Source organism: Geotrypetes seraphini, chromosome 8, assembly GCF_902459505.1.
Source record: "Geotrypetes seraphini chromosome 8, aGeoSer1.1, whole genome shotgun sequence".
NCBI lineage: Eukaryota > Metazoa > Chordata > Amphibia > Gymnophiona > Dermophiidae > Geotrypetes > Geotrypetes seraphini.
This window is the reverse complement of record NC_047091.1, coordinates 79,900,421-79,923,907: the sequence shown is the minus strand read 5'-3', so window position 1 is coordinate 79,923,907 and position 23,487 is coordinate 79,900,421. Positions and strand designations below refer to the sequence as shown.

At 43.4% G+C, this 23,487-nt stretch overlaps 1 protein-coding gene across 1 annotated transcript in view; it reads right to left on the bottom strand.

Moving 5' to 3' along the window:
* PLCB3 (phospholipase C beta 3) overlaps positions 1-23,487 on the bottom strand; it is a 121,793-nt gene that overhangs the window by 8,292 nt on the left and 90,014 nt on the right. Inside the window, exons 14-25 of the mRNA XM_033953599.1 lie at positions 22,362-22,536; positions 22,081-22,185; positions 18,813-18,883; positions 18,544-18,640; positions 18,247-18,331; positions 17,994-18,118; positions 17,512-17,666; positions 17,172-17,333; positions 16,854-16,953; positions 14,703-14,807; positions 14,531-14,619; positions 13,916-14,045 (exon numbers count right to left, since the gene is read on the bottom strand). Of these exons, the coding sequence (XP_033809490.1) occupies positions 13,916-14,045; positions 14,531-14,619; positions 14,703-14,807; positions 16,854-16,953; positions 17,172-17,333; positions 17,512-17,666; positions 17,994-18,118; positions 18,247-18,331; positions 18,544-18,640; positions 18,813-18,883; positions 22,081-22,185; positions 22,362-22,536 (1,399 nt within the window). The remainder of the gene's footprint in view (positions 1-13,915; positions 14,046-14,530; positions 14,620-14,702; positions 14,808-16,853; positions 16,954-17,171; positions 17,334-17,511; positions 17,667-17,993; positions 18,119-18,246; positions 18,332-18,543; positions 18,641-18,812; positions 18,884-22,080; positions 22,186-22,361; positions 22,537-23,487) is intronic.

Genomic DNA, 23,487 nt, shown 5'->3' with positions numbered 1-23,487 from the left:
ATGCTCTAGACCAGTGGTCTCAAACTCAAACCCTTTGCAGGGCCACATTTTGGATTTGTAGATACTTGGAGGGCCTCAGAAAAACTAGTTATTGTTTTATTAAAGAAATGACAATTTTTTAATGATGTAAAACTCTTTATAGTTTATAAATCTTTCCTTTTGCCTAAGTTTTAATAATAATATTGTCATTTATAGCTAAAGAGACATATGATCAAGAAACTGTTTTATTTTACTTTTGTGATTATGATAAACATACCGAGGGCCTCAAAATAGGACCTGGTGGGCCGCATGTGGCCCCCGGGCCGCAAGTTTGAGACCACTGCTCTAGACAGAGATTGCATGTAATTTGGTATGAGAGTTTAATTATAAGTGCGATCAAAAGGAAACACGCCTAAGTGTAGACTTGTTATGAGATACAACATATGCACATTTTTCTGCTGCCACCCACACCAACAGTAGTTTCAACATAAGAATTGCCATACTCGGACAGATCGAAGGTTCATCAAGCCCAGTATCCTGTTTCCAATAGTAGCCAACCCAGTCTCCAAATACCTAGTTAGATCCCAAGTAGCAAAACAGATTTTATGCTGCTTATCCTAGGAATAAGCAATGGATTTCCCCAAGCCATCTCAATAATAGCCTATGGACTTCTCTTTTAGGAAATTGTCCAAACCTTTTTTAAACCCCGCTAAGCTAACTGATTTCACCACATTCTCTGGCAATGAATTCTAGAGTTTAATATTGTGTGAAGAAATATTTTATCTGGTTTGTTTTAAATCTACTGCTTAGTAGCTTCATCACAAGTCCCCTAGTCCTAGTATTTTTGGAAATAATGAACAAGCAATTCACATCTACCCTTTCCACTCCACTCATTATTTTATAGACCTCTACTATATCACACCTGAACCATCTCTTCTCCAAGCAGAAGAGCCCTAGCCGCTATAGCCTTTCCTCATAAGGAAGTCATCCCATCCCTTTTATCTTTTTTGTCACCCTTCTCTGTACCTTTTCTAATTCTGCTATATCTTTTTTGAGATACAGCGACCAGAACTCCACACAGTATTTGAGGTGCAGCTGTACCATAGAACAATACAAGGTGCAGTGCTGTTCTTAACCTATGCACTATGCATCTGCTCTTTCCCAAAAGGAAATACAACAGAAGTCTGGTTGAGTATGGCAATGGTTGTACGAGGTGGGAGACTGGGGAAGATCACAAAAATAGGCAAAAAATCCCCAGATAGGCTCGGATGAATGTGCGTAGTGCTGTAACCAGTAGGGGTTGGTTTGAACTGAACTGGAAGCCCAAATAAGCAGAAACTAACTGTGGGTAGAATCAACGCGGTTTACATACACTATATGCAGGTACTTTATCTCTCCTTAGTGCGCTCACAATCTAAGTTCTGTACCTAGAGTAATAAAGGATTAAGTGACTTGCTCAGGGTCACAAAGGGCTGCAGTGGGAATTGAACCCAGTTCACTGGAAATACCTCTCTTCTTTAAACTTAAAGTCTATAAACCAGCTTTGAAATGTGAAGAATGTTTTATATCACTGCTAACTGCTTCAAAGCTAATACAATCTCTCTTAAAGGAGGAAAACCTTAGATCCCCATATGCTGCAAGTGCAAAACTGAGCAAGCATACTAGAAAGGGAAAACTCATCGGTTTAAAACCTCCTGTCTATCATATCTCCCCTCTCCCACCTTTCCTCTAAAATATAAATATTGAGATCTTTAAGTCCGTCCCCATACACCTTATGACGAAAACCATGCATCATTTTAATAGCCTTCCTCTGGACCGACTCCATCCTTTTAATATTTTTTTAAAGGTGCGGACTCCAGAATGGCCATACCTCTTCCTATGCACCCTAGCATCCTTCTAGCTTTCACCGTCACCTTTTCAACCTGTTTGATAACCTTAAAATCACCACATACAATCACACCCAAGTCCTACTCTTCTGTCGTGCACATAAGTTCTTCACTCCCTAAACTGCAAATAGGGATGGATTGTCAGAGAATTTTCTTTGAGAATAGCTAACTAAACTAAAGGTGAACAAAGTGATGGGGCTGGATGGTATACATCCGAACAAAATGTTTTTTTTAAAGTATAGAACAGGGCTGCCCAAGTCCGGTCCTCGAGATCTACTGGCAGGCCAGGTTTTCAGGATATCCACAATGCATATGCATGAGAGAGATTTGCCTGCACTGCCTTCTTGGTATGCAAATCTCTCTCTCTCTCATGCATATGCATTATGGATATCCTGAAAACCTGGCCTACTAGTAGATCTCGAGGACCAGACTTGGACAGCCCTGGTGTAGAACCTTTACTTTTCAATGAGCCCTCTCTACACTGGTCTGCTCCAGAAGCTTTCCCAAGCAAACTCTGATTTAATGCCCATAAAGTTCTTCAACAATAGGAGCATTCAGTTAACACCCGCTGAGATGGTAGGGAGAGTCAAATTATCCAAGTACGTGTCACTAGCCATCTGAGTCTCTTCTGGTACAGCATACAAGTGTTGCAAAAAAAAAAAAAATAATCCTTAAAAACAGTACAAACTGATCTGAGCTTCAATGCTATCTGTCCCATTTGATCCCTTCTCTGCAAGATTTTAGCATGACCACTTCTATGGGTAGTTAAGTGAGCTAAATGTTTTCCACTTTTGTTTCCATATTGAAACTATTGATATTTATAATAAGTTTGGGGCTTAATAGCCCTTTGGTATATGAGCTCATTTAAAGTGGCCAGAGATGCCAATAATGCTGCTTTCTGGGACTCAGATGGACTAGCACCATGATGCACTTGATCAGACTGTATTTGTCGCTCAATTTGAGACTTTCCTTGCCCTGCATCTTCTTTTTGCACGCCATATAAGCAATAATCTCCCCATGAAGTACAGCTTTCGTTGTTTCCTCGAAATAAAATTGGTTGTTGACTATGGGCTTTATTATTCAGCTGGAACTCTCCTCCCACTTCTCACCAATATATAATTGAAATTGGGGATCCCTAAAGAGTTCCAAAGGGAATTTCTTCCAATATCCCGTTAGCCCTAGTTCCCCAATGACATTTGTAACCAATCAAACACATAGGGGCCAATTTCTGCATTTAGTATACTAGAGAACAACTGACGAGAAACGATCAAATAATCAATCCTAGACTGAATACACTTCTCCCTCTGTATTCACGGTTTCAGCATTTGCGGTTTCGATTATTCACGGTTTTTAGTTTGCTGGCTCCTCCCTCCAAATTACATCAGCTTGCATAGAGAAATCACCGATTCCATGCATTTACAGAGAAAATCACTGATTCCCAGCACTTTCTTCACCGTGTTTTGCCTCTCCTTCAGGAACAGGCCAGGTCTCCCACCATGTTATTCGCGGTTTCACCATATTCACAATAGTTTTTAATAGAAACCAGCAAATAACATATGAAAAAGTTATTCGCGGTTTTTATGTATTTGCGGTTCTGTTAATCCCCTATCACAGCGAATATGGAGAGAGAAGTGAATGTGCCCTCGACAAATGCGTATAATCATGCTCTCCTGGATGCCTAATCCTCCAAACATCCAGTAGATCACGTGTGTTGCAGAATAGAGGTAACCCTGCTGATAGATCCTGGACTGCCTTCGAAATAGCCTCCGAATCCCAGATCTCTAAACTCTGTCTCAAACTGAAATCATGCAAATGCATCCTAGATCCTTTCCCATCCTACCTTTACGATAACATTCCTGCGCAGGCCATCTCCTCCCTCACCAATCTTGTAAACACTGCCCTACTATCTGCCTGTTCTCTACAGAAATGGGACACATTGCCTTATCCCCTCTTTTGAAAAAAGCTGATCTCGACCCCTCCTCACCATCGAACTACCGCCCCATAGCGGTAAACATCCCCCTCCTAACCAAACTGCTTGAGTCCATAGTCGCTACCCAGCTATCCTCTTATCTAGAGAGATTCTCCATTCTCTTACCCTATCAACATGGCTTTCGACCCAGCTTCAGCACCGAGTCTCTCCTTGTCTCCCTAATATCAAAGGTGCAACAATTACATTCTCGAAACAAATTCTCTGTTCTGTTACAATTCGACCTTTCCGCTGCTTTCGATGTCGTCCACCACGACATACTACTTTATCAACTTTCCGAGATAGGAATTGATTCCACCGTTCTTAACTGGTTTTCAAACTTCCTTCGCTCTCGCTCCTACACTGTCAACTCTAATGGCACCATGTCCACCCCTTGGTCTCCTTCTTGCGGAGTCCCTCAGGGATCACCCCTTTCCCCTATCCTTTTTAATATCTATATGTCCTCATTGAAGCTCTTCCAGCTTTCCCCCTTTGAAACAATATACACATACGCCGACGATATCCTTGTCCTTCTTGAAACAGACCAGAACCTCACCAACCTCCACGATAACATAACATCCTGCATAAGGAGACTCCACTCCTGGTCCCTCTCGGTACAGATGAAACTAAATGAATCAAAAACAAAATTACTCTGGCTCGGCCCAAAGTTAGAACACCTGCCCACCCTCTTCACACTGCCCTCAGGCTCTGCCTTACACCTTGAGTTCTCAAGCAAAGTCCTTGGCATCATTATCGATTCCTCTCTCTCTCTCAACGACCACCTCAACTCCTTGACAAAATCATGCTTTTTCAGCCTCCACATGCTAAGGAAAGCTAGACCCTTCTTCCGCCAAAAACATTTCGCCATCCTTGTCCAATCCATCATCCTCTCCAAACTTGACTATTGTAATGCCATTTACCTTTGCTTAACAAAAAAAAGCCTCCATAGACTCTAGCTTATTCAGAACACGGCAGCCAAGCTGATTTTTGCAAAACGTAAATTTGACCACGTCTCCCCACTCCTGGCCAATCTTCACTGGCTCCCAGTGATCTCCAGAGTCCAATTCAAATGCTCTTGCCTGGCTTTTAAGATTATTCACGGCATCCTTCCTTCCCTAATCCCACTTTCTTTTAACTCCTCGTGCCCTTACTTCACCAGGACCGCCCATAAATTAAAACTATCCTTCCCCTCCCTCCATGGTATTCTCCATGCAGGCAAACTAGGAAAATCACTTCTTTTCAAAATCACAGGTCTCTGGAATAACCTTACTATCCCGCTGCGGAACCTGAGCTCCATCCATTTATTCCGCAAGCAACTAAAAACATGACTCTTCTCTAACATGTAATTTCTTTTCCCTTACTTCTCCACTCGATTTACAAACTTATGTAAACCTTTTCCTACCCTTTCTCTTTTAAGTTCTTGTAAACCGTGCCGAGCTCTACTTCCGTGGGGATGATGCGGTATATAAACTTAAGGTTTAGTTTAGTTAGTTTAGTTTAGTAACTCCCTAGCAAAATTAAGTTTCTGGGGGTCATATTGTTATAAAATCTCCCCCCCCCCCATAACTAAATTTTCCCCTGAAAACTGTGACAAAACACTAATGATTCCTTTAAAAAAAAATTTCCACGCTGCGCCATGCGACCTTGGGCAAATCACTTAATCCCCATTGCCCCAGATACATTAGATAGAGTGTGAGCCCACCAGGACAGATAGGGAAAAATGCTTGAGTACCTGAATGTAAACCACTTAGGTTATAAATGGTATATAAATACTAAAAATAAATAAAATTTGACAATTACTACATTACATTATATTAGAGATTTCTATTCCCGCCATTGCCTTGTGGTTCAAGGCGGATTACAAAAGCGAATTACATGAAGAAGATATCTGGTAATTTCTAAAGGAGATAAAGAGTAGATGAGGTTGTTTTGGGGTATTGGGAGGTGGGAAGGAGCTAGCGGTATTAAGTCGTTTGCAGGAATTTCTTGAAAAGTAGAGTCTTTATTTCTTTTCTGAACGTTTTGTAGTCTGGGGGGTCATAATTAGTAGATTGGAGATTTGGTTGTCGAGTTTTGCTGCTTGTGTGGCTAAGAGACCATAATATAGTTTTTTCCGTTTGACTTCTTTGATTGGGGGGTGCGTGAATGGAGTGTGGATTTTCCTATGTCTAGTTGATGTAGTTTGGATGAGGCGGTTGTTATGTTATGTGGCCCTTGTTTAGTGGACAGTATTTGCAAATTTAAACCTTTAAGAAATAAAACTAACACACCTATTTTCTTGCCTAATGCAGGGGCTTCCACCACATTGCCCACTTACCATTTCAAAAAAATTATGCTCTATTGTAGATTAGTAGTCTCTTGTAGTAGGGCCACATCAACCTTATGGAAGTTTAAAGTTTGCAGAACATTCTGCCTTTTAAAAGGGGATGATACCCCTTCCAAATTCCAAGAAAAAATCTTAAGCGTCTCCTTCCACCCTTTGCTTGAAATTATATACAAATAATTAATGTACCAAAGAGGTGTATTAGGTCTGTCCCAGCTCACAGACCCTCCAGAAATGCATAATTTCTCTGTCTCTCCACTCCCACCCCTAACTTCAGTCACTGTGAGTACCATGGAATACTGCGTCCAATATTGGTCGCCGTACCTTAAGGATATGGCGTTACTCGAGAGGGTTCAGAGGAGAGCGACGCGTCTGATAAAGGGGATGGAAAACCTTTCATACACTGAGAGATTGGAGAAACTGGGTCTCTTTTCCCTGGAGAAGAGGAGACTTAGAGGGGATAGGATAGAGACTTACAAGATCATGAAGGGCATAGAGAGAGTGGAGAGGGACAGATTCTTCAAACTTTCGAAAAATAAAAGAACAAGAGGGCATTCGGAAAAGTTGAAAGGGGAAAGATTCAAAACAAATGTTAGGAAGTTCTTCTTTACCCCAACGTGTGGTGGACACCTGGAATGCGCTTCCAGAGGACGTAATAGGGCAGAGTACGGTACTAGGGTTTAAGAAAGGATTGGACAGTTTTCTCCTGGAAAAGGGGATAGAAGGGTATAAATAGAGGATTACTGCACAGGTCCTGGACCTGTTGGGCCGCCGCGTGAGCGGACTGCTGGGCACGATGGACCTCAGGTCTGACCCAGCGGAGGCATTGCTTATGTTCTTATGTTCACCGAAAATAAGACAGTGTCTTATGTTAATTTTGGGTCCACAAAACGCATTAGGGCTTATTTTCAGGGGATGTCTTATTTTTTTCATGTACGACAATCATCTCTCCCTTCCTCTCCTCCACCCCAATTCTTGCTCTTTCCTTTCTACCCCCCCACCCCCCACCATGTGCAGCATCTTTCCTCCCCTGTCACCCATCCCCTTTGTGCAGCAGAACCCCACTGACCCTCCCACTGTGAGACTGACATACCTCCGCTCCAAGGCCTCCAAAAACAGCAGCGATGGCAGCTGTTTTTGGAGGACTCAGAGCGGAGGTATGTCAGGTCTCACCGGGGTGGGGATTGCTGAATTGACGACTCCAATTTTTTTCAGTGAATAGGGAAGCACTAGCGTCAGGGATGGAGTCGGGGACATTCGGTGGGGGGGGGGGGGGTGTCTTCAGGGTTGATCTTAACTAGGGCTTATTTTGGGGGTAAGGCTTATACTAGGAGCATCTTTAAAAATCATGCTAGGTCTTATTTTTGGGGAAACAGGGTATTATCCTCCCTCACCACCACCCCCGAGCCTAGACCCTCCACAATGCCCTCTAAACCTGTACATAATGAAGGAAGTAATGTATAGATTATGGTATTCTTCTATAGCATAAAAGCTCATCCCCCAACTTGAAACTTAATTATTCCATGTAATTTCTTTAGACCTAACCGCCGCTTTTGATACCATTGATCACGACTTATTACTTAATCGACTAGAATCTATTGGAATCATAGATCAAGTTCTAGAATGGTTCACCTCCTTTTTGTCAAGTCGTTCTTCCTTTGTTAGATTTAACGATAGTACATCCAAGAGTTTCTCATTAGATTATGGTATCCCACAAGGCTCAATACTATCTCCTCTCCTTTTCAATATATTTCTTTCACCACTTCTAAACATAGCCCAATCTTTAGGTTTTACAGCTTTCGTCTATGCTGATGATATTCAGCTAATTCATCCATTGGATCCAGATAGCGATGATGATATCGCAGCCATTAACAATAAACTTGCAACAATAAAAAATTGGCTAAATACAAATAAACTATCATTAAATATTAATAAAACAAAATCGATGCTTTTTCCTTGGAAAAAAGATATAACATTAAGATCTCCAATCTCTATCAATAATATTGATTTAGAACAGGTCACTTCTATAAAAATACTAGGCGTTTTGATAGATGATAAGCTCACATACCACGACTACATTAACAATATCGTTAAATCATGTTTTTATAAACTTCGATTGATTCGCTCTCTTGCAAAATTCTTACAACCAGAATCCATTAATATTCTCATTCATTCCCTAATAATGTCTAAAATAGATTACTGCAATTCCCTTCTTATAAACATAACACAAAAAGAAAAAAGAAGGTTGCAACTTATACAAAATACCGCTGTGAAGCTAATTTACAAAGCTAAAAAATATGATCATGTTACCCCACTGCTGATTAAATCCCATTGGCTTCCGATAAACCATCGCATCACCTTTAAATTACTGCTTTTGGTGTTTAAAGCTTTAAACTTTAATGAACCCCAATTTATTAACAGATGGCTTATCCCTTATAGTATAACACGATCACTTCGTTCAACTTCATTTAATCTTCTTTCCGTGCCTTCAATTAAAATGATAGGAACTAGAAGACACGACATGTTCTCAGTTATGGCCCCGCATTCATGGAATCTTTTACCACAATACATTAGAGAAATAAAAGATCTAACACTGTTTAAAAAAACGTTAAAAACCTTTCTTTTTAAAGATGCGTATGGATCTTAGGACACTAAAAAAATCGATTATTTTTTAACTGCAACTTGAATTTTTTTTTTTTTTTTAAACAGCTATTATTACCCCTCTTCTTGTTCTTCCCTTTTATGTTTTTTCTTCTCTTCTATCAAAAATTGTAACTATTCCCCCTCTTAACCACACATGTCTTGTAAGTCTTACCCACAAAATTATTTTAAAGTTTTGTCTACACTCAGTCTGTTAAGTTTGTTAAATTTTAACTAACAACAAATTTGTTTTTATGTCAATATTAACATTTATTTGTTTAATTTTATTAATTTATGTTATTATTATTGTACATCGCCTAGTAATTTAAATAGGCGATTCATCAAGAATAAATAAACTTGAACTTGAACTTAATAATGAAAGCGAGGACCAAAAACACATACTCGCTTATAAAAATCACGTTTGGTGATCTATTTAAATGTCTAACAATATAGCAAATTAAGAACTGAAACTAAAATGAGCAGAATGTACCATGTGGCTTTCTCACAAAATCAAAACATCCAATCTGGTCATCTAATATAATAAAACGGTAAGCCGCGCATGCGTACTTCCTATGCGTGCGTCCATTTTCTGTGAGCTGTAGCTAGGAAGTGCGCATGAGCGGCTTACGGTCTGGCCTTCCCTGCTCTCCACCTGCGGAGCGGCGGCTGCCGGTCGCTAGCACCCCCTGCCCTCTCCGTCGCCTGGCTCCCTTGCTGGGGTTTTTCGCGGTGGCGGCTCCTCTTGCGTCCGGCCCTGTGTACAGTTCAGCTCCGCCTATGTTAAAAGGAGCTGCTTTGAAATTGGAGTCCTGCCGCCACTGTAACACGTTCCCTCTGCCGCAGTCCCATATGTCAGAGAAGGGACGGGACCAAGGCAGAGGGGAAAGTGCTACGGCAGTGGCAGGCCTCTGATTTCGACGCGGTTCCTTTTAACATTGGTGGATTCACTGCACCTGATGGAGGGAGAGAAGGAAAGGTGGTTGTGCGCTGTTGAGCCCCTCTTTGCCCTCAGACCCTCTCCTAACTCACTATCTGCGCATTGTGGATGCTCGCTCCTGTCTCAGACCACTGGGGGGAGGAGCCTGTCTTCAGCTGCCGGGATGGAGGGAGGGAAGAAGAAAGAAGGGGCCCTGGCAAGAGAGTTATCAAAAGCCAACCATAGCCAGGGACCCCTACATGATATGAATAATGACCAGACAAAAAAAAGGTAAGAAAAATAATTTTATTTTCTGTTTTGTGATTACAATATGTCAGATTTGAAATGTGTCTTGAGGGGGAGGGGCTGCCGCTGCGAAGGGCTTTGGTGGGGGAGCCAGCCAGACCGCGAGTGTGGGGCCATTGTAAGCGCGGATTGGTCAAGGAGCCACCCGCAAACAGTTTTGCTCTGGGGGGGAAGACAGAAGGGGCCATGGAGAGACAGGGAGAGGGTTAGGGGGGAGGGGTTTGCTGGGGGGAGACAGAAGGGGCCATGGAGAGATAGGGAAAGGGGGCTGCTTTGGGGGGAGAGGTGCTGGGGACAGACAGCTTTGCTCTGGGGGGGAAGACAGAAGAGGGCCATGGAGAGACATTTGGGGGGGGGGAGGTGGGTGCTGGGGGGCAGACAGCTTTGCTCGGGGGGGGAGGGGGAGACAGAAGGAAACAGACAGCGGCCAAGGAGAGAGAGATAAAGAAACACAGACAGACAGACACATCTATTCTAGCACCCGTTAATGTAACGGGCTTAAAGACTAGTTTACCATAAACAATATCAGACTTGTTTGCCTTTAACAGTATTTATATAGTCTCTTTTCAAATACACTCCATTTTCTCTGGTAACCATAAACTTAGAATTAAACCAGAACTTTCCAAAACAACAACAAAAATTTAAACTGGAGAAGTCCAGACTAACAGTGTACTTTATTAAACAACATTCTTCAAAGGGCTTCAAAGGCCAGGTCTTTTATTCAGAGAAATTGGAAAATCAAGGCACTACAGCCCCTGGTAAAGTGAACATTCCAAGGAATAGTATTGTTCAAGTAAACTCAGCTCCAACTAAGCATATCTCCATGAAGCCATCAGTTTCTGTTTAATCCACCAGTAAATACACACAGTGTTGCTATATCCAATGATACTTCCAAGTCTCAAGTTTACTAGGTTTTTATATACCGCCTATCAAGATTATCTAAGCGGTTTTTACAATCAGGTACTCAAGCATTTTCCCTATCTGTCCCGGTGGGCTCACAATCTATCTAACATACCTGGGACTATGGAGGACTGAGTGACTTGCCCAGGGTCACAAGGAGCAGCGCGGGATTTGAACCCACAACCCCAGGGTGCTGAGGCTGCAGCTCCAACCACTGCACCACACATTAGTGGATTCTGGTAAATTCTAAGCAAATTGCATAGCCTCCTCAGGCTCCTCAAAAACTTTAGTGTCTCCCTTATAAACCACTCTCAACTATGCCAGATATAATAACAGTGAATACACTTTCTTCTCATGTAATAAACTACAGGGTGATGAGAAGGCTTTCTGGCGAATTGAGACAGCAGCAGAGAAATACTGAAAACAAGAGAATTCAGTTGTTCTCATAGTTGACTAAGGGCTCCTCTTACTAAGCTGCGTTAGGACTTTTAACGCGCAGAATAGCGTGCGCTAAATTGCCACCCGCGCTAGACCTTAATCCCAGCATTGAGTTGGCATTAGTTGTAGCTGCGTAGCGCGGGTTTAGTGTGCGCTAAAAACGCTAACGCGGCTTAGTAAAAGGAGCCCTAAGCCTTTAAGCGAAAAGCCCTGAGGATCTCTTGTTTATGTACAAAGTTCAGAAGCTTCAGAACAACAATTCTGGGTCATGAATCCATTGTTTTAAGTTGCCCCAGGCAACAAGCACAATCCATTCTAAGCTCTTCTGCCACAGGCTCTAGATTGAGCTCCTTGGGAATCTAGATTAGAGAATGACACGGGGAAAAAATCTGTCCCCGTCACCGCCCCGTCACCGGCCCACCATCCTCTGCACCGCCCCGTCACCGCCGATCCCTTCACCGCCCCGTCACCGTCACCGCCATCCCTTTCACCGCCCCGTCACCGCCACTGCCATCCCATTCACCGCCCCGTCACCGTCCCCGCTGCATCCATATAAGCCTTTTTCCTTTCACTCCCTCCTTCCAATTTGAGCCGGGAACACTAGCGATCGCACGGTCCCCGCGGCCACTACCTGCCTGCCCGGTCGATCCTGGTGTTTGGCCGGCTCTCTCCCTTCTCCTCACCTTGGTTTGTGGGTTTTCTTTTTCGGCAACCTGCGCGCTTTCCCAGGGAGCCGCACACGCGCGGCTGCTCAGTGTTCGATCTTCTGCTCTGCTGCAACTTCCTGTTTCCGGTTGCGTCAGAGCAGAAGATCGAGGCTGAGCAGCGGCGGGTGTGCGCGGCTCTCTGGTAGCGTGCGGGTCGCCGAGGAGGAGGATCTGCGGACTGGGGTGAGGAGAGGGGAGAGAGCTGGCTGGACACTGGAATCGATTGGGCGGGCGGGTGTGAGCTGCGGGGACCGCGCGATCCTTCATGCCTCACTGCGGGGGACAAGACCATTCACCGCCCCGCGGGCGGTGAATGGCCTTGTCCCCGTCGCCGCAGCGACTGCTAGTTTTCTTCCCCGTTTTCGGCGGGTGACCCACGGCTAAAATGCGGTGGCCGCGGGTAAACCGCCACCGTGTCATTCTCTAATCTAGATCTCCAGAAAGCCTCTGGGGTCTGACTCCTTGATGGATTCTGTTAAGCCAACAAATCGTAAGTTGCAGCAACGCGATCTGTTTTAGATCGTCTATCTTACTCTTTATCTTGTCCAGCTTCTTTTGAAATTCTGTTTGTTGCAACACTTTGCTCTGTACTACATTCTCCATATCCGAGAGGCACTGTTGATATGACTGAAGATCTTTCTGTAAGGTCTCTAATTTTGAATCAACCGTATCACAGTATTACTAACTGTGTTTCAATATTTTGCAACTTCCAATCGATTGAGGTCTCCAAGAAAGCTTTGACCTCAGCCACAATCTCTGCCACACCCAACTGAATCCAAACAAAGGCTGGCCCATCATTTCATCCTCTGCCATATTGTGCTCTCCTGTGCGGCTGTGATCTCGATCCTTCTTCGGAACTTTGGATGCCACAAAATCAATTTCTGTAATCCAAGTTAATGTCTCTGGAGTCACTACAGAATCATTGTAAAATTGAATTCTAAAGCAGTTTGAGGGGGCTGATGTTAATCTCAAGGGCCCAGGTGCTCCACTCAACGACACCCGCTTAGTCACGTGAAACCCCTCCCCCCCCCCCTTTTTTTCTCGGGCATTTTTATGTATAAACAATTTTTATTAAGCAAAGGTACATTTAGTCCAATAAACACTCAAGTTGTTCAATATTTTAGTTTCATTCCCTACCTAAACTCCCCTCCCCATCCCATCCTCTAGTTGCATTTAAGTTTTTTTTTTTTAATGAATGTTCCAAAGAGAACAAAATAAGTAGTACGAAATATAACCAATGTCATCCAAGAAACCCCCCTAACGAACTTCAACCAACCATAGGCTAAACCTAAATGGGACAAAAAATCAACATCAGCCACAGAGGAGACTCAACTCTAATATTTCTCCCAATCCTTACAAAACAAGTAGGTCTGATTCCAAGCCACTATAAGGGGAAAAAAACCCACCACATACCTCTCCTGATCACATTAAACTGCACCATCAAATAGTATTAAGCACCAAGCTTCTTGCAGTGGGAGAGAGACTTTGGTTATGAGTCCCACACATTTCTCTAGTATTTTAAACAAAGCTATTCAATAAATCCATCAGCCCATCTCTCTCCTCCAGCACAATTCTGTCTTCCCTGGGTTTATACTGTAGCCTGAGAGGGAACTGTACTCCCAGATCATTTTCTCCAGAGCCAAAACCCAGCTTATTCGAGTGTGTAATGTGAAGGTGAAGAAATGCAGTTGCAGCAGTTAACACACACGATAGGAGCCAACTTTGCAGAATAATAAGGGGCGCTAAACGCAACACAAGCAAACGCTGTCGAGTCAGAGTAATTGAGTTTGCTTAGTATTGGGGGTGTTCAAGCACCCATCGAGTTGACACCTATGAAACACACCATGCTCTTACCTAGGTTCCTAAGGCTGGTCAGACATGAGCCGACAGTGATAGGGGGGTCGATCTTTGGCACTGTTTTTTGTGTAGGTAGGGATTTGGTGTCCAATTTTGGCAGCTCCTTCGGCTTTTCCAGGTTGGTTCCCTGATTGCAATAAATAAGGAAAAATGTTTCAAAACTCCTCAGGAGAACAGAGATCTCAACCTCTGCAATTCACCAAGATCCCTTGCAACCTTCCTGCCCAGCTGATGAAGTGCCCTGCACTAGAGGTGCTCCCCCACACAGGCCACCCAAGAGCCATGGGATCCAGCACTACCTGTTCAAATTGTCAAAACTGAGAATGGAATTGGGGGGTTAGAGGTCAGGGGCTTCATCTCATTCTCTCTAATCAGTACTGCAGGATGTTGGAGGTGCTGGATTAGAGTTGGAGGTCAGAGACCTTAATTTGATCTTAATCAACACTATAAGATGGGTGGGGGGCAGAAGAGGTTCTTATTTAACCCTCTCTGATCATTGTTATTTGGATTGTGATAACAAGTTGGGAAATTGAAGGGGGATCCCATCTTTCTTTCTCCAGTCAGTGTGGTCACTAAGCAGGGGGGGGGGGGGGGGGAGAGGTGGCGTCTTACCTCACTCTCTCCAATCAGTGCTACTAATTGTTTTGTACGCTGTTCCATGTTGACATGTTTGATTGGATTAGAAAGTGCTTCAGCATAATCTACAAGATACAAAATTGTGTGACGTCAAAATGCAAGTAGCAGATGCAGATGTGCAGCACATCACTGCCCTATGACGCCTTACCCTGGTGATCATCTGGGATGTAATCGCTGGCTTCAGTGTAGACGAGCAGGGCAGGGAGACAGAGAGGCTGGTTACTCTCATTCCGCAAAGAAATGTAGTGATATCCTGCAAGCAGCAAACACCAGAGGCATGAGACGAAGAGAAAAAGAGGAAGAACTGAGAAGATTACAAATAATTCAAAACACGGCAATAAAAATGATCACAAATTCTAAAAAGTTTGACCACGTGACACCCCTTCTGAAAAATGCACACAGGCTTCCAATTTCTTATAGAATCACATATAAAATCGCTCTAATAATTTTCAAAATCCAGCTATCAAAATCACCGGTATTTCTCGATACCATACTCTCCATCCAGGACATTAAGATCAACAGAACACCATCTTCTTTCAATTCCCTCCTTAAAAATTATTAATACAAGGCGGGCTGCTATTTTTCCAGTTATATCCCCACAGCTCTGGAACGCTTTACCAGGTTACTTGCGTAATGAAATGTCATTGGACCGATTCAAAAGCTCTCTAAAAGGCTTCCTGTATAAAAGATGCCTTTGAAACAGACTCGAGGATCACAAATTTTTATTGTTTAAATTTCTTTTATCATGCCTTTGAAATTTATATTACATTAGTGATTTCTATTCCGCCATTACCTTACGGTTCGAGGCAGATTGCATATGAATTGTCAGGACATTTAGAGGTACATAAGGAATAGTCTGGACATTTTCTAAGTTGCTAAGGATTGGAGAGTATTACAGGTGATGTTAGAGATAGATCTAGTTGTGTTAGTTTGGTTTTATATATTTTTTGAATAGTAGGGTTTTCGTTTCTTTTTTGAAGGTTTTGTAGTCTGTGGTCAAGATCAGTAAGTTGGAGAGTTGGTGGTCCAGTTTTGCTGCTCGAGTGGTTAGGAGGTTGTCGTACAGTTTTTCATTTGACTTTTTGGTTGGAGGATGCGAGAATGGTGTGTGGGTTCACCTGTACCTGGTTGAGGTGGATTGAATTAGTCGGTTGCTCCAGTAGGCTGGGCTGTCTTCGTTTATGGTTTTAAATAGTAGGCAGTAGAATTTGAAGAGTACTCTCGCTTGTATTGGGAGCCAGTGTGAGTCATGGTATGTCTCTGTGAAATGATCGTATTTCTTCAGCGAGTAGATAAGTCTCAGGACTGTATTTTGTACTGTTTGTAGTTGTTTTATCATGGTTACTGGGCAAGGGATATATAGTATGTTGCAGTAGTCTATTAGACCTAGGACTAGGGATTGTACCACAAGTTGGAACTGTTTTCTGTCAAATAATTTTTGAATTTGCCTTAGGTTTCTCATGACTGGGAATGATTTTTTTTTTTTATTGTTTTGTTGATTTGTGGCTGCATGGTACATCCTCTGTCTATCAGCACTCCCAGGAGTTTTAAAGTGGATTGAATGGGGTATGGGATTGAGTTTATTACTATTTTTGTTATGGTTGGGGTTTTGCTATTTTCGAGGATGATGAAGTTTGTTCTGTCGGGATTTAATTTTAGTTTGTGTTCTTTCATCCATGTTGCTACTGTTTCAAGTTTTTTGTGTATTGTGTCTGCCATGGAGGGCGCTGGTTGGTCGAAAGGAAGGAGAATGGTGATGTCGTCTGCATAGCTGTAGGAGGTTAGGCCTAGTTTATCTAGGCAGGAGCTAAGGGAAGCAATGTATAGGTTGAAGGGTACGCTGTAGACCAAGACTTTCTTGTCTACACTTCTTTTTTCGTATATATTCTCTGACTTTCTTTCTATATATTTCTATTTTTACATTTTCCCCTCCTGGTTGTGTTATCCCTATATGTTCTTTCTTTGTTATAATTTTTGTAGTTCTTCCCCTCTTCCTTCTTGTACCAGTCCGGATTTGTCTGTCTGACTGTCTGAAATTTTGTCTATGTATTGTATTGTTCTCCCCATTTTAGAATTGTAATTCGCTTTGAAATATCTGACAATGCGTGTACATCGAATTTTAAATAAAACTTGAAACTTGAGAAAGAGAAAGGCAAAGACACAAACAGACAGGGGAGCAGAGACAAAATATACGATTCCACAGAAAGATCACATAATTAACCTAACAACAAGTGAGGGGCCAGGAATGAGTGTGATGAGAAGACAAGGAGTCCATCCCTTGTTTTCCCCCTTCCATCACCTGGTCTGATGGCGCTCACAGGCAGTATACGATGGCCAATGAACTTCCCTCCTTCCTCAAATACAGCGATCCTGAGAGAGGCCAGTGTGGGGAGCACCACCTGTGCAGAGAGAGAGAGAGGAGAGTGAGGAGGAGGAAAAGAAGGAGAGTCATGGGGAAGGAGGAAGGGCAAGGTTATGAAAGAACAAGAAAGATAAAAGGTAGGAATGGGTAAGGAAATGAAAAAGGAAGGGGTAGATGATGTGGAAGAAGTGGGAGGTTTAGAAAGGAAGGTGAAATCTAGAAGAAAAGTGAGAGACAGTACATGAGGCCCATTACCTTCTGAAAAATAAAGGGCTCCTCATCCCAAACAGGGTTGAAGGAATTCCCTTGAGAGGTTTTGGTGCGGAATTTGCGCTTAGTGTCAACAGGCAGTCCGAACATATCCACCTCCACAAATATCCCCACCTTTTTATCTGACAGGAATTGACCCGAAATAATCTAGGAGAGGAGATAAAGCAGTGAGATGCTGGAATCCACCAACATAGACTCTCTCCTATACAGGTCACAAACGTCCAACGTTCCAAATATTTCTGCTCCATCCAATGCTTGATGTCCCTACAGTTACACCTGACCATGAAGGGCAGTGGATGAATTGACCCTCTCCAGTCTTCCTCACCTTGATTTTAACAGTATTGGCTACAATACCATCCACAATGTTCTCAGTGAAGAGGTCAAAGGGCTTGTCAGTTCGTCGCATGAACTCTGGCTTCAGTAAGTAACCGCTTCGGTGGTTGTACTCAAAAATGCCCATATTCAGCTGCATGGGGAGATCTGTGGCACAAGTACCAATAAAGATTAGGGAAGAATTGCCAACACCGTGATTTATGAGAATGGGTGTAGGGGCAGGAAGGTGGTGTGAAAACAAAATAACATAACAACAAGTAGCATCAATGGAAGTTGAGTACTTATGCAACAGGGGAGAGGCACAAGGGCCTAAGATGAGAAAGGGCTACTAGCATTTGCTGCATCTCAACAAGTTAAAATGGTCCCAGACTTATACCCAGCAAACCTGTTTCACAAGACTTGTCTCTGAGCCTCGCACCCCCCCCCCCCCAAAAAAAAAAAAATAAAAAAAGAGGATATCCCATGGCCCCTTACCAAGGCTCTGGAAGTTGAGTGCCACCATCTGGCAACCAGCATTCCAGAAGACCTGGGGCATGTAATTTGATGAATCCACACGTGTTCCCTTAGGGTAGATGCGACTCAGTTGCTTCTTATTATATCTGATGGTGGGGGTCCACGGTTAAGAGGAGAACCTCAGATATGTGTTGGGAAGTAGGAGGAGGAAAGGGTAAATGGGCTAATATGAAGACACAGAATTTTAGAGCACAATGAGATATTAGAAGGATACTCCACAAACTCCATGGGGGACTTGGTGAGCTGCTCCAGGCCCTTTGTCTCGACAAAGGATGACATCTCATAATATTTATTTCGCTCTGCAATATTCGAGAGAGAGAGAGAGACAACAAGAGGGACAGTGAAAGTGAGAGCCAGCATCAGCAAGAGTTAGTTGGAGAAAAGATATGTAATCAGTTTACTGGTCCGTCTCATGTTCTGATCCCATTTCCTCTCCACAATCATGCCATTCAACACAATATCCATGTCACATCATCAGCTGCTATCACCCTCTGAAGTCTAGGATACTCACTGTTTGCCACATCAAAAGACTTGAACTTCACAGGTTCTACATAATTCACCAAGGTGGACATCTCCTCTGTGGCATTCACCTCACTACTTGCTGTGCCCTATATCAGAAGCACAGACAAAGTAACCATGTACTATCCATGGCAGTCAGTCCCAGGAAGCACATATCAGCCACTAATTCTGAGACAAGGGTGTTCTAGGAACCACACACCAGTCACTGATGCCAGCAGAAGAATTCTAACAGGAAAGAGTCACTGCTTTGAAGGAGTTTACCTCATCTGTAGTGGGTTTCTTGGGATCAGACTGCTCCTCATCCTCCTCTTCATCGCTATCTGCCTCTCGATCTATGAAAACAAGTGCAGATCGCCCAAGTTAACAGCAAAGCCCTTTTCCATTACCCACAAAGGCACAAGCTGGTGTGTGATGTGCATACATGTACCATATGAGAGGAGGGTGAAGCTGTTACAATGTCACAGCACACTATGGGAGCAATTTTATAAGTGGGTGCCTTCCTTTAGGCGTTCCATTGCCATGCGGTGAGAGCCTATTCTAATGCAGCATCTAGGCCAGGGGTGGGCAACTCCGGTCCTCGAGAGCCGGAATCCAGTCGGGTTTTCAGGATTTCCCCAATGAATATGTATTGATAGCAGTGCATGCAAACAGATCTCATGCATATTCATTGGGGAAATCTTGAAAACTCAACTGGATTCCGGCCCTTGATAACTGGAGTTGCCCACCTCTGATCTAGGCACTCAGATTCTATTATTTATAATCTGGTACCAGAATACCTTACCATTTATGTGCCTAGATTTATACCAGCCATAGAAATGTCGTAACTGTTGTCACCTAAATGTATCAAGTACAGTGTTATGTAAGTGCTAAGCCAGTGTCTCTCAAACATTTTTAGCTCTGGCATGCTCTGGCATGAAAAAAGACACTGTACTACTCGAAAGAGTCCAGAGAATAGCGACTAAAATGGTTAAGGGGCTACAGGAGTTGCCGTATAGTGAAAGATTAGAGAAACTGGGCCTCTTCTCCTTTGAAAAGAAGAGACAGAGAGGGGTCATGATCAAAATATTCAAAATACTGAAGGGAATAGACTTAGTAGATAAAGACAGACTGTTCACCCTCTCCAAGGTAGAAAGAATGAGAGGGCACTCTCTAAAGTTAAAAGGGGATAGATTCTGTACAAACGTTAGGAAGTTCTTCTTCACCCAGAGAGTGGTAGAAAACTGGAACGCTCTTCCAGAGTCTGTTATAGGGGAAAACACCCTCCAAGATTTCAAGACTAAGCTGGACAAGTTCCTGCTAAACTGGGACGTACACAGGTGAAGCTGGACTCATTTTAGAGCACTGGTCTTTGACCCAGGGGCCGCCGCGTGAGCGGACTGCTGGGCACGATGGACCACTGGTCTGACCCAGCAGTGGCAATTCTTATGCTCTTAAATATTTCTCACGGCACATTATAACTTAAATTATAAAATTGCGAAACCAACAAAAAATTAAATTTGAGAGTTATTTATTTAAAGTTCTTTAAGCTACGTATGGGTAATTGTAATAACAGTGAAACTAAAGTGGATAGAATTGAATTGCTAATTAATGCGATGGATGTGCTTGTTTTTGAGTGCAAATTAACTCAAAATGTGGCTCGATATTTAGTCGACAAGCAAACACGCATTTCATCATCTGTCATCTGCAGTCATTCTCTTTTTTCGATTTAATTTCTGTCAGAGATGAAAATCCAAGTTTGCAAAGATAAGACGATCCAAACGGAAGGAACACCTTGATTGCTTTGTTGCTCAAGTTAGGATAACTACTGCATAAAATATAAAAATTAAATTACTTGCCGTTAGTTTTCAAGGACCAATCTCATCAAAGAATGATGCGTGCCTGGGCAGTTGTATCCTTATGTACACAGACGCTCATAACATTGACAGACTCTTGAGTACGTGACGTACAAGTCATCTATTCTAGTGTATACTTATGAAGGGAATTTTTAAAATAAAATTCTGAATCTCTTCAGGGCACACTACTGGAGAGACACTTTTGTAAGCACTGGAGTGGAGGGGTAGCCTAATGGTTAGTAAAATGTCCTGAGAACCTGGGGACCTGAGTTTGATTCCCTCTGCAGCTCGTTGTGGCCCTGGGCAAATCATCTACCCCTCTATTGCCCCAGATACAAAACAAAAGATTGTGAGCCCACTAGGGATAGAGAAACTACCTGCATATAATATGTAAACCGCTTTGGTTGTACGCATAGAAAGGTGATATATCAAGTCTATGACCCTTGACCCCTTCACCCATGTGGACCCCTTGCATTTATGTGCTGTTAATTAGAGGCACCCTTACAGAATAGCTTTTAGTCAATTTCTTGCTCCTTATACGTATAAGTATACACTTACCCACTAAAGGGGTGATGGGGACTTATATACCGCCTTTTTGTGGCTTTGGCATTTCAAAGTCGACATTCAAAGCAGTGGGCACTAGAGGATTAAGTGTCTTCCTCAGGGTCACAAGGAGCAGCACTGGGATTCGATCTTACAACCTCTGGGTGCAGAGGCAGCAGCTCAACTAGTGAGCCACAGCCCTTCCTGTAAATTTCTGCACGCAAACGACACATAATTGTGGGCACCCAGTTCTAGAATTGCTGTCAGGTGGGTAATTTTATATTGCCTGTTCTGATTCACTTGCAGAAAATAGTCATAAAAATGTGTGGAGGCACACCTGCATGCTTTCACATATCTCTATGTGGGTGTTCCCAGGTATGGAGTTTTTTGAGGAGCTGCAATGTAAAACACTAGTGTATAGGTACATGTTTAAACTTTTTTTTGAGAGCAGGTGGAAATTTGAGAGACATTTTGAGCACTATTTGGAGCGACACTTTATAAAATAGGCTCATACAATTTTATAAAAGCAGATTGATGACCCTGTTGCCACTATAAATAGGAGCCCTTTTTTACACAGGTGCCCTGGGATGAAATCACCACCGTTTTGCCCAACTGCAGGCAGGCATCCCTTCCGCCCATGCAACCTGTTGCCTGCCCACCATATGGAACCTCCTTTAAACTTGCACAGCTGCCAGAGTCAGCGGGCACTTCTCCTAACAGGGCAGCCCAGCAGCTCAGGAACGATGCAAGAATGGCTCCTCCACGGGGTGCACATGCCACCCCTCCCAGTCCGAACCCCACTTCTCAGTGCATCATATATCTAGAAACTGGAAGAGCATCATAACTCCCATGACCGATGAATCACAAAAAAATGAATTGCGTTAGGATAAAAACTTGTATCAAAAAATCTGGCACTATAACTACTCATATAATAAATTTAGCCTGTAAACTGTATATTGGCATTAGATCCCTAGTATGTGTCGAGTTAGGATAAAAACCTGTATTGGAAAACCTTGTACTATAACTATGGCAAATTGTAACCTGTAAACTATATATCATGTATGTTTAACCTGTAACCCGTTCTGAGCTCTTTGGGGAGAATAGGATAGAAAATGATTTACATAAATCAATCTAGTCCGCCCTCTGGAACTCACCAATGGATTTGCGGGGCTCACTGAACTTGGCTATTTTATCTGCCAACTTCTCCTCACCATTAGAAAGTATGTGTCCGCCATCCACCTGGTCAGTGAAAGAAGAGCCTGGAAGAGAGAGGAGGATCACTAGAGCAAGAAAAGAGGTAAAGCAACAATGAGGTGAGGAGTGCTAGGGACTGAGGGGTTCTTACATACGTCAGTGCTTAGGTGGTGTCTTGAGAACACGGGGTGATCAGGCTAGATAGGGTATGAGGAAGGGGCAGGGGAGCAGCAGGACATACTGAGGTTGGGAGAGAACGGTTCACAGGTGCTGGAGTCACTGTAGTTGCTGGACGTCTGCTCCACCAGGCGCTTCTTCATGCTTCCCTCACACACCTTATGCCTTTTCTTCTTGTTCTTCACTAGGATCTTCCCCAACAGCTCCTGGGGACTTGGTAACAAGATCCCTGGCTGCATCTAAATGCAGAAAGAGACACAAGAAGTTCACACCATGTCAGGGGTGTCACATAAAGATATTCTCTCATGCTACTCAACACTATTAGAATACCTTGTTCAGCTTTGGGTCCTATATTTCAAGAAAAGCAAAGAGAAACTGGAAAGTATTAGATAAGCGTGAATATGACAGGCTGGAGAGCCAGGTTTCTTTATAATACGATCCAAAAACAAGAATCAAAAAATTTACAACCAAAGGTTACAAAAATCAAAACAAAATCATAAAATTGTAGATGTAAGACTGGAAAAATATGGCAATTATCTCTTGGGGAAGGAGGAAAGCCTCAGATCATGTGTCCATTTTCATATGCTAGCCCACTGGTCATTCAGCTAATGTGGACATCAATTTTAATCACTGGCCATCCTCCACCACCCTTAATTACTGTGCAAACTTGCATTGATAATCCTCTATAATAAAACCCTAAACACGCATGCGCACTTAGGAGGCCGTGATCCCTGACAGCGTGATGTGTGCTTACGTGCTATATTCGGCGTGTGTGGTGGCTTGAGGTGCGTGCACTGGCTTGCGGCGCGTGCAGCAATTTCAGCGGCGGTGGCAGTTTGACTCCTGCACTGCCGCAATACCTCTTCTCACCTCCGGACCAGCAAACACGGCAGCTGCAGGGCATTTGCTAGGCCGGCCCACTTCGATAATGCAAGGTGAGCCGGCCCAGCAAAAGCCCCGAGGCTCCCGGGCTAGCGGATGCTGGACAGGGGGAAGCAGGGAAAGGAGAAGGGGTACAACTGGACAGGGGGATCAGGGAAGAGGTGCTGCTGGACAGGGGGGGGTAAAAGGAAGGGAGAAGGCCTACTGCTGGACAGGGGGAGCAGGGAAGAGGTGCTGCTGGACGGGGGGAGGTAAAAGGAAGGGAGAAGGCCTACTGCTGGACAGGGGGAGCAGGGAAGAGGTGTTGC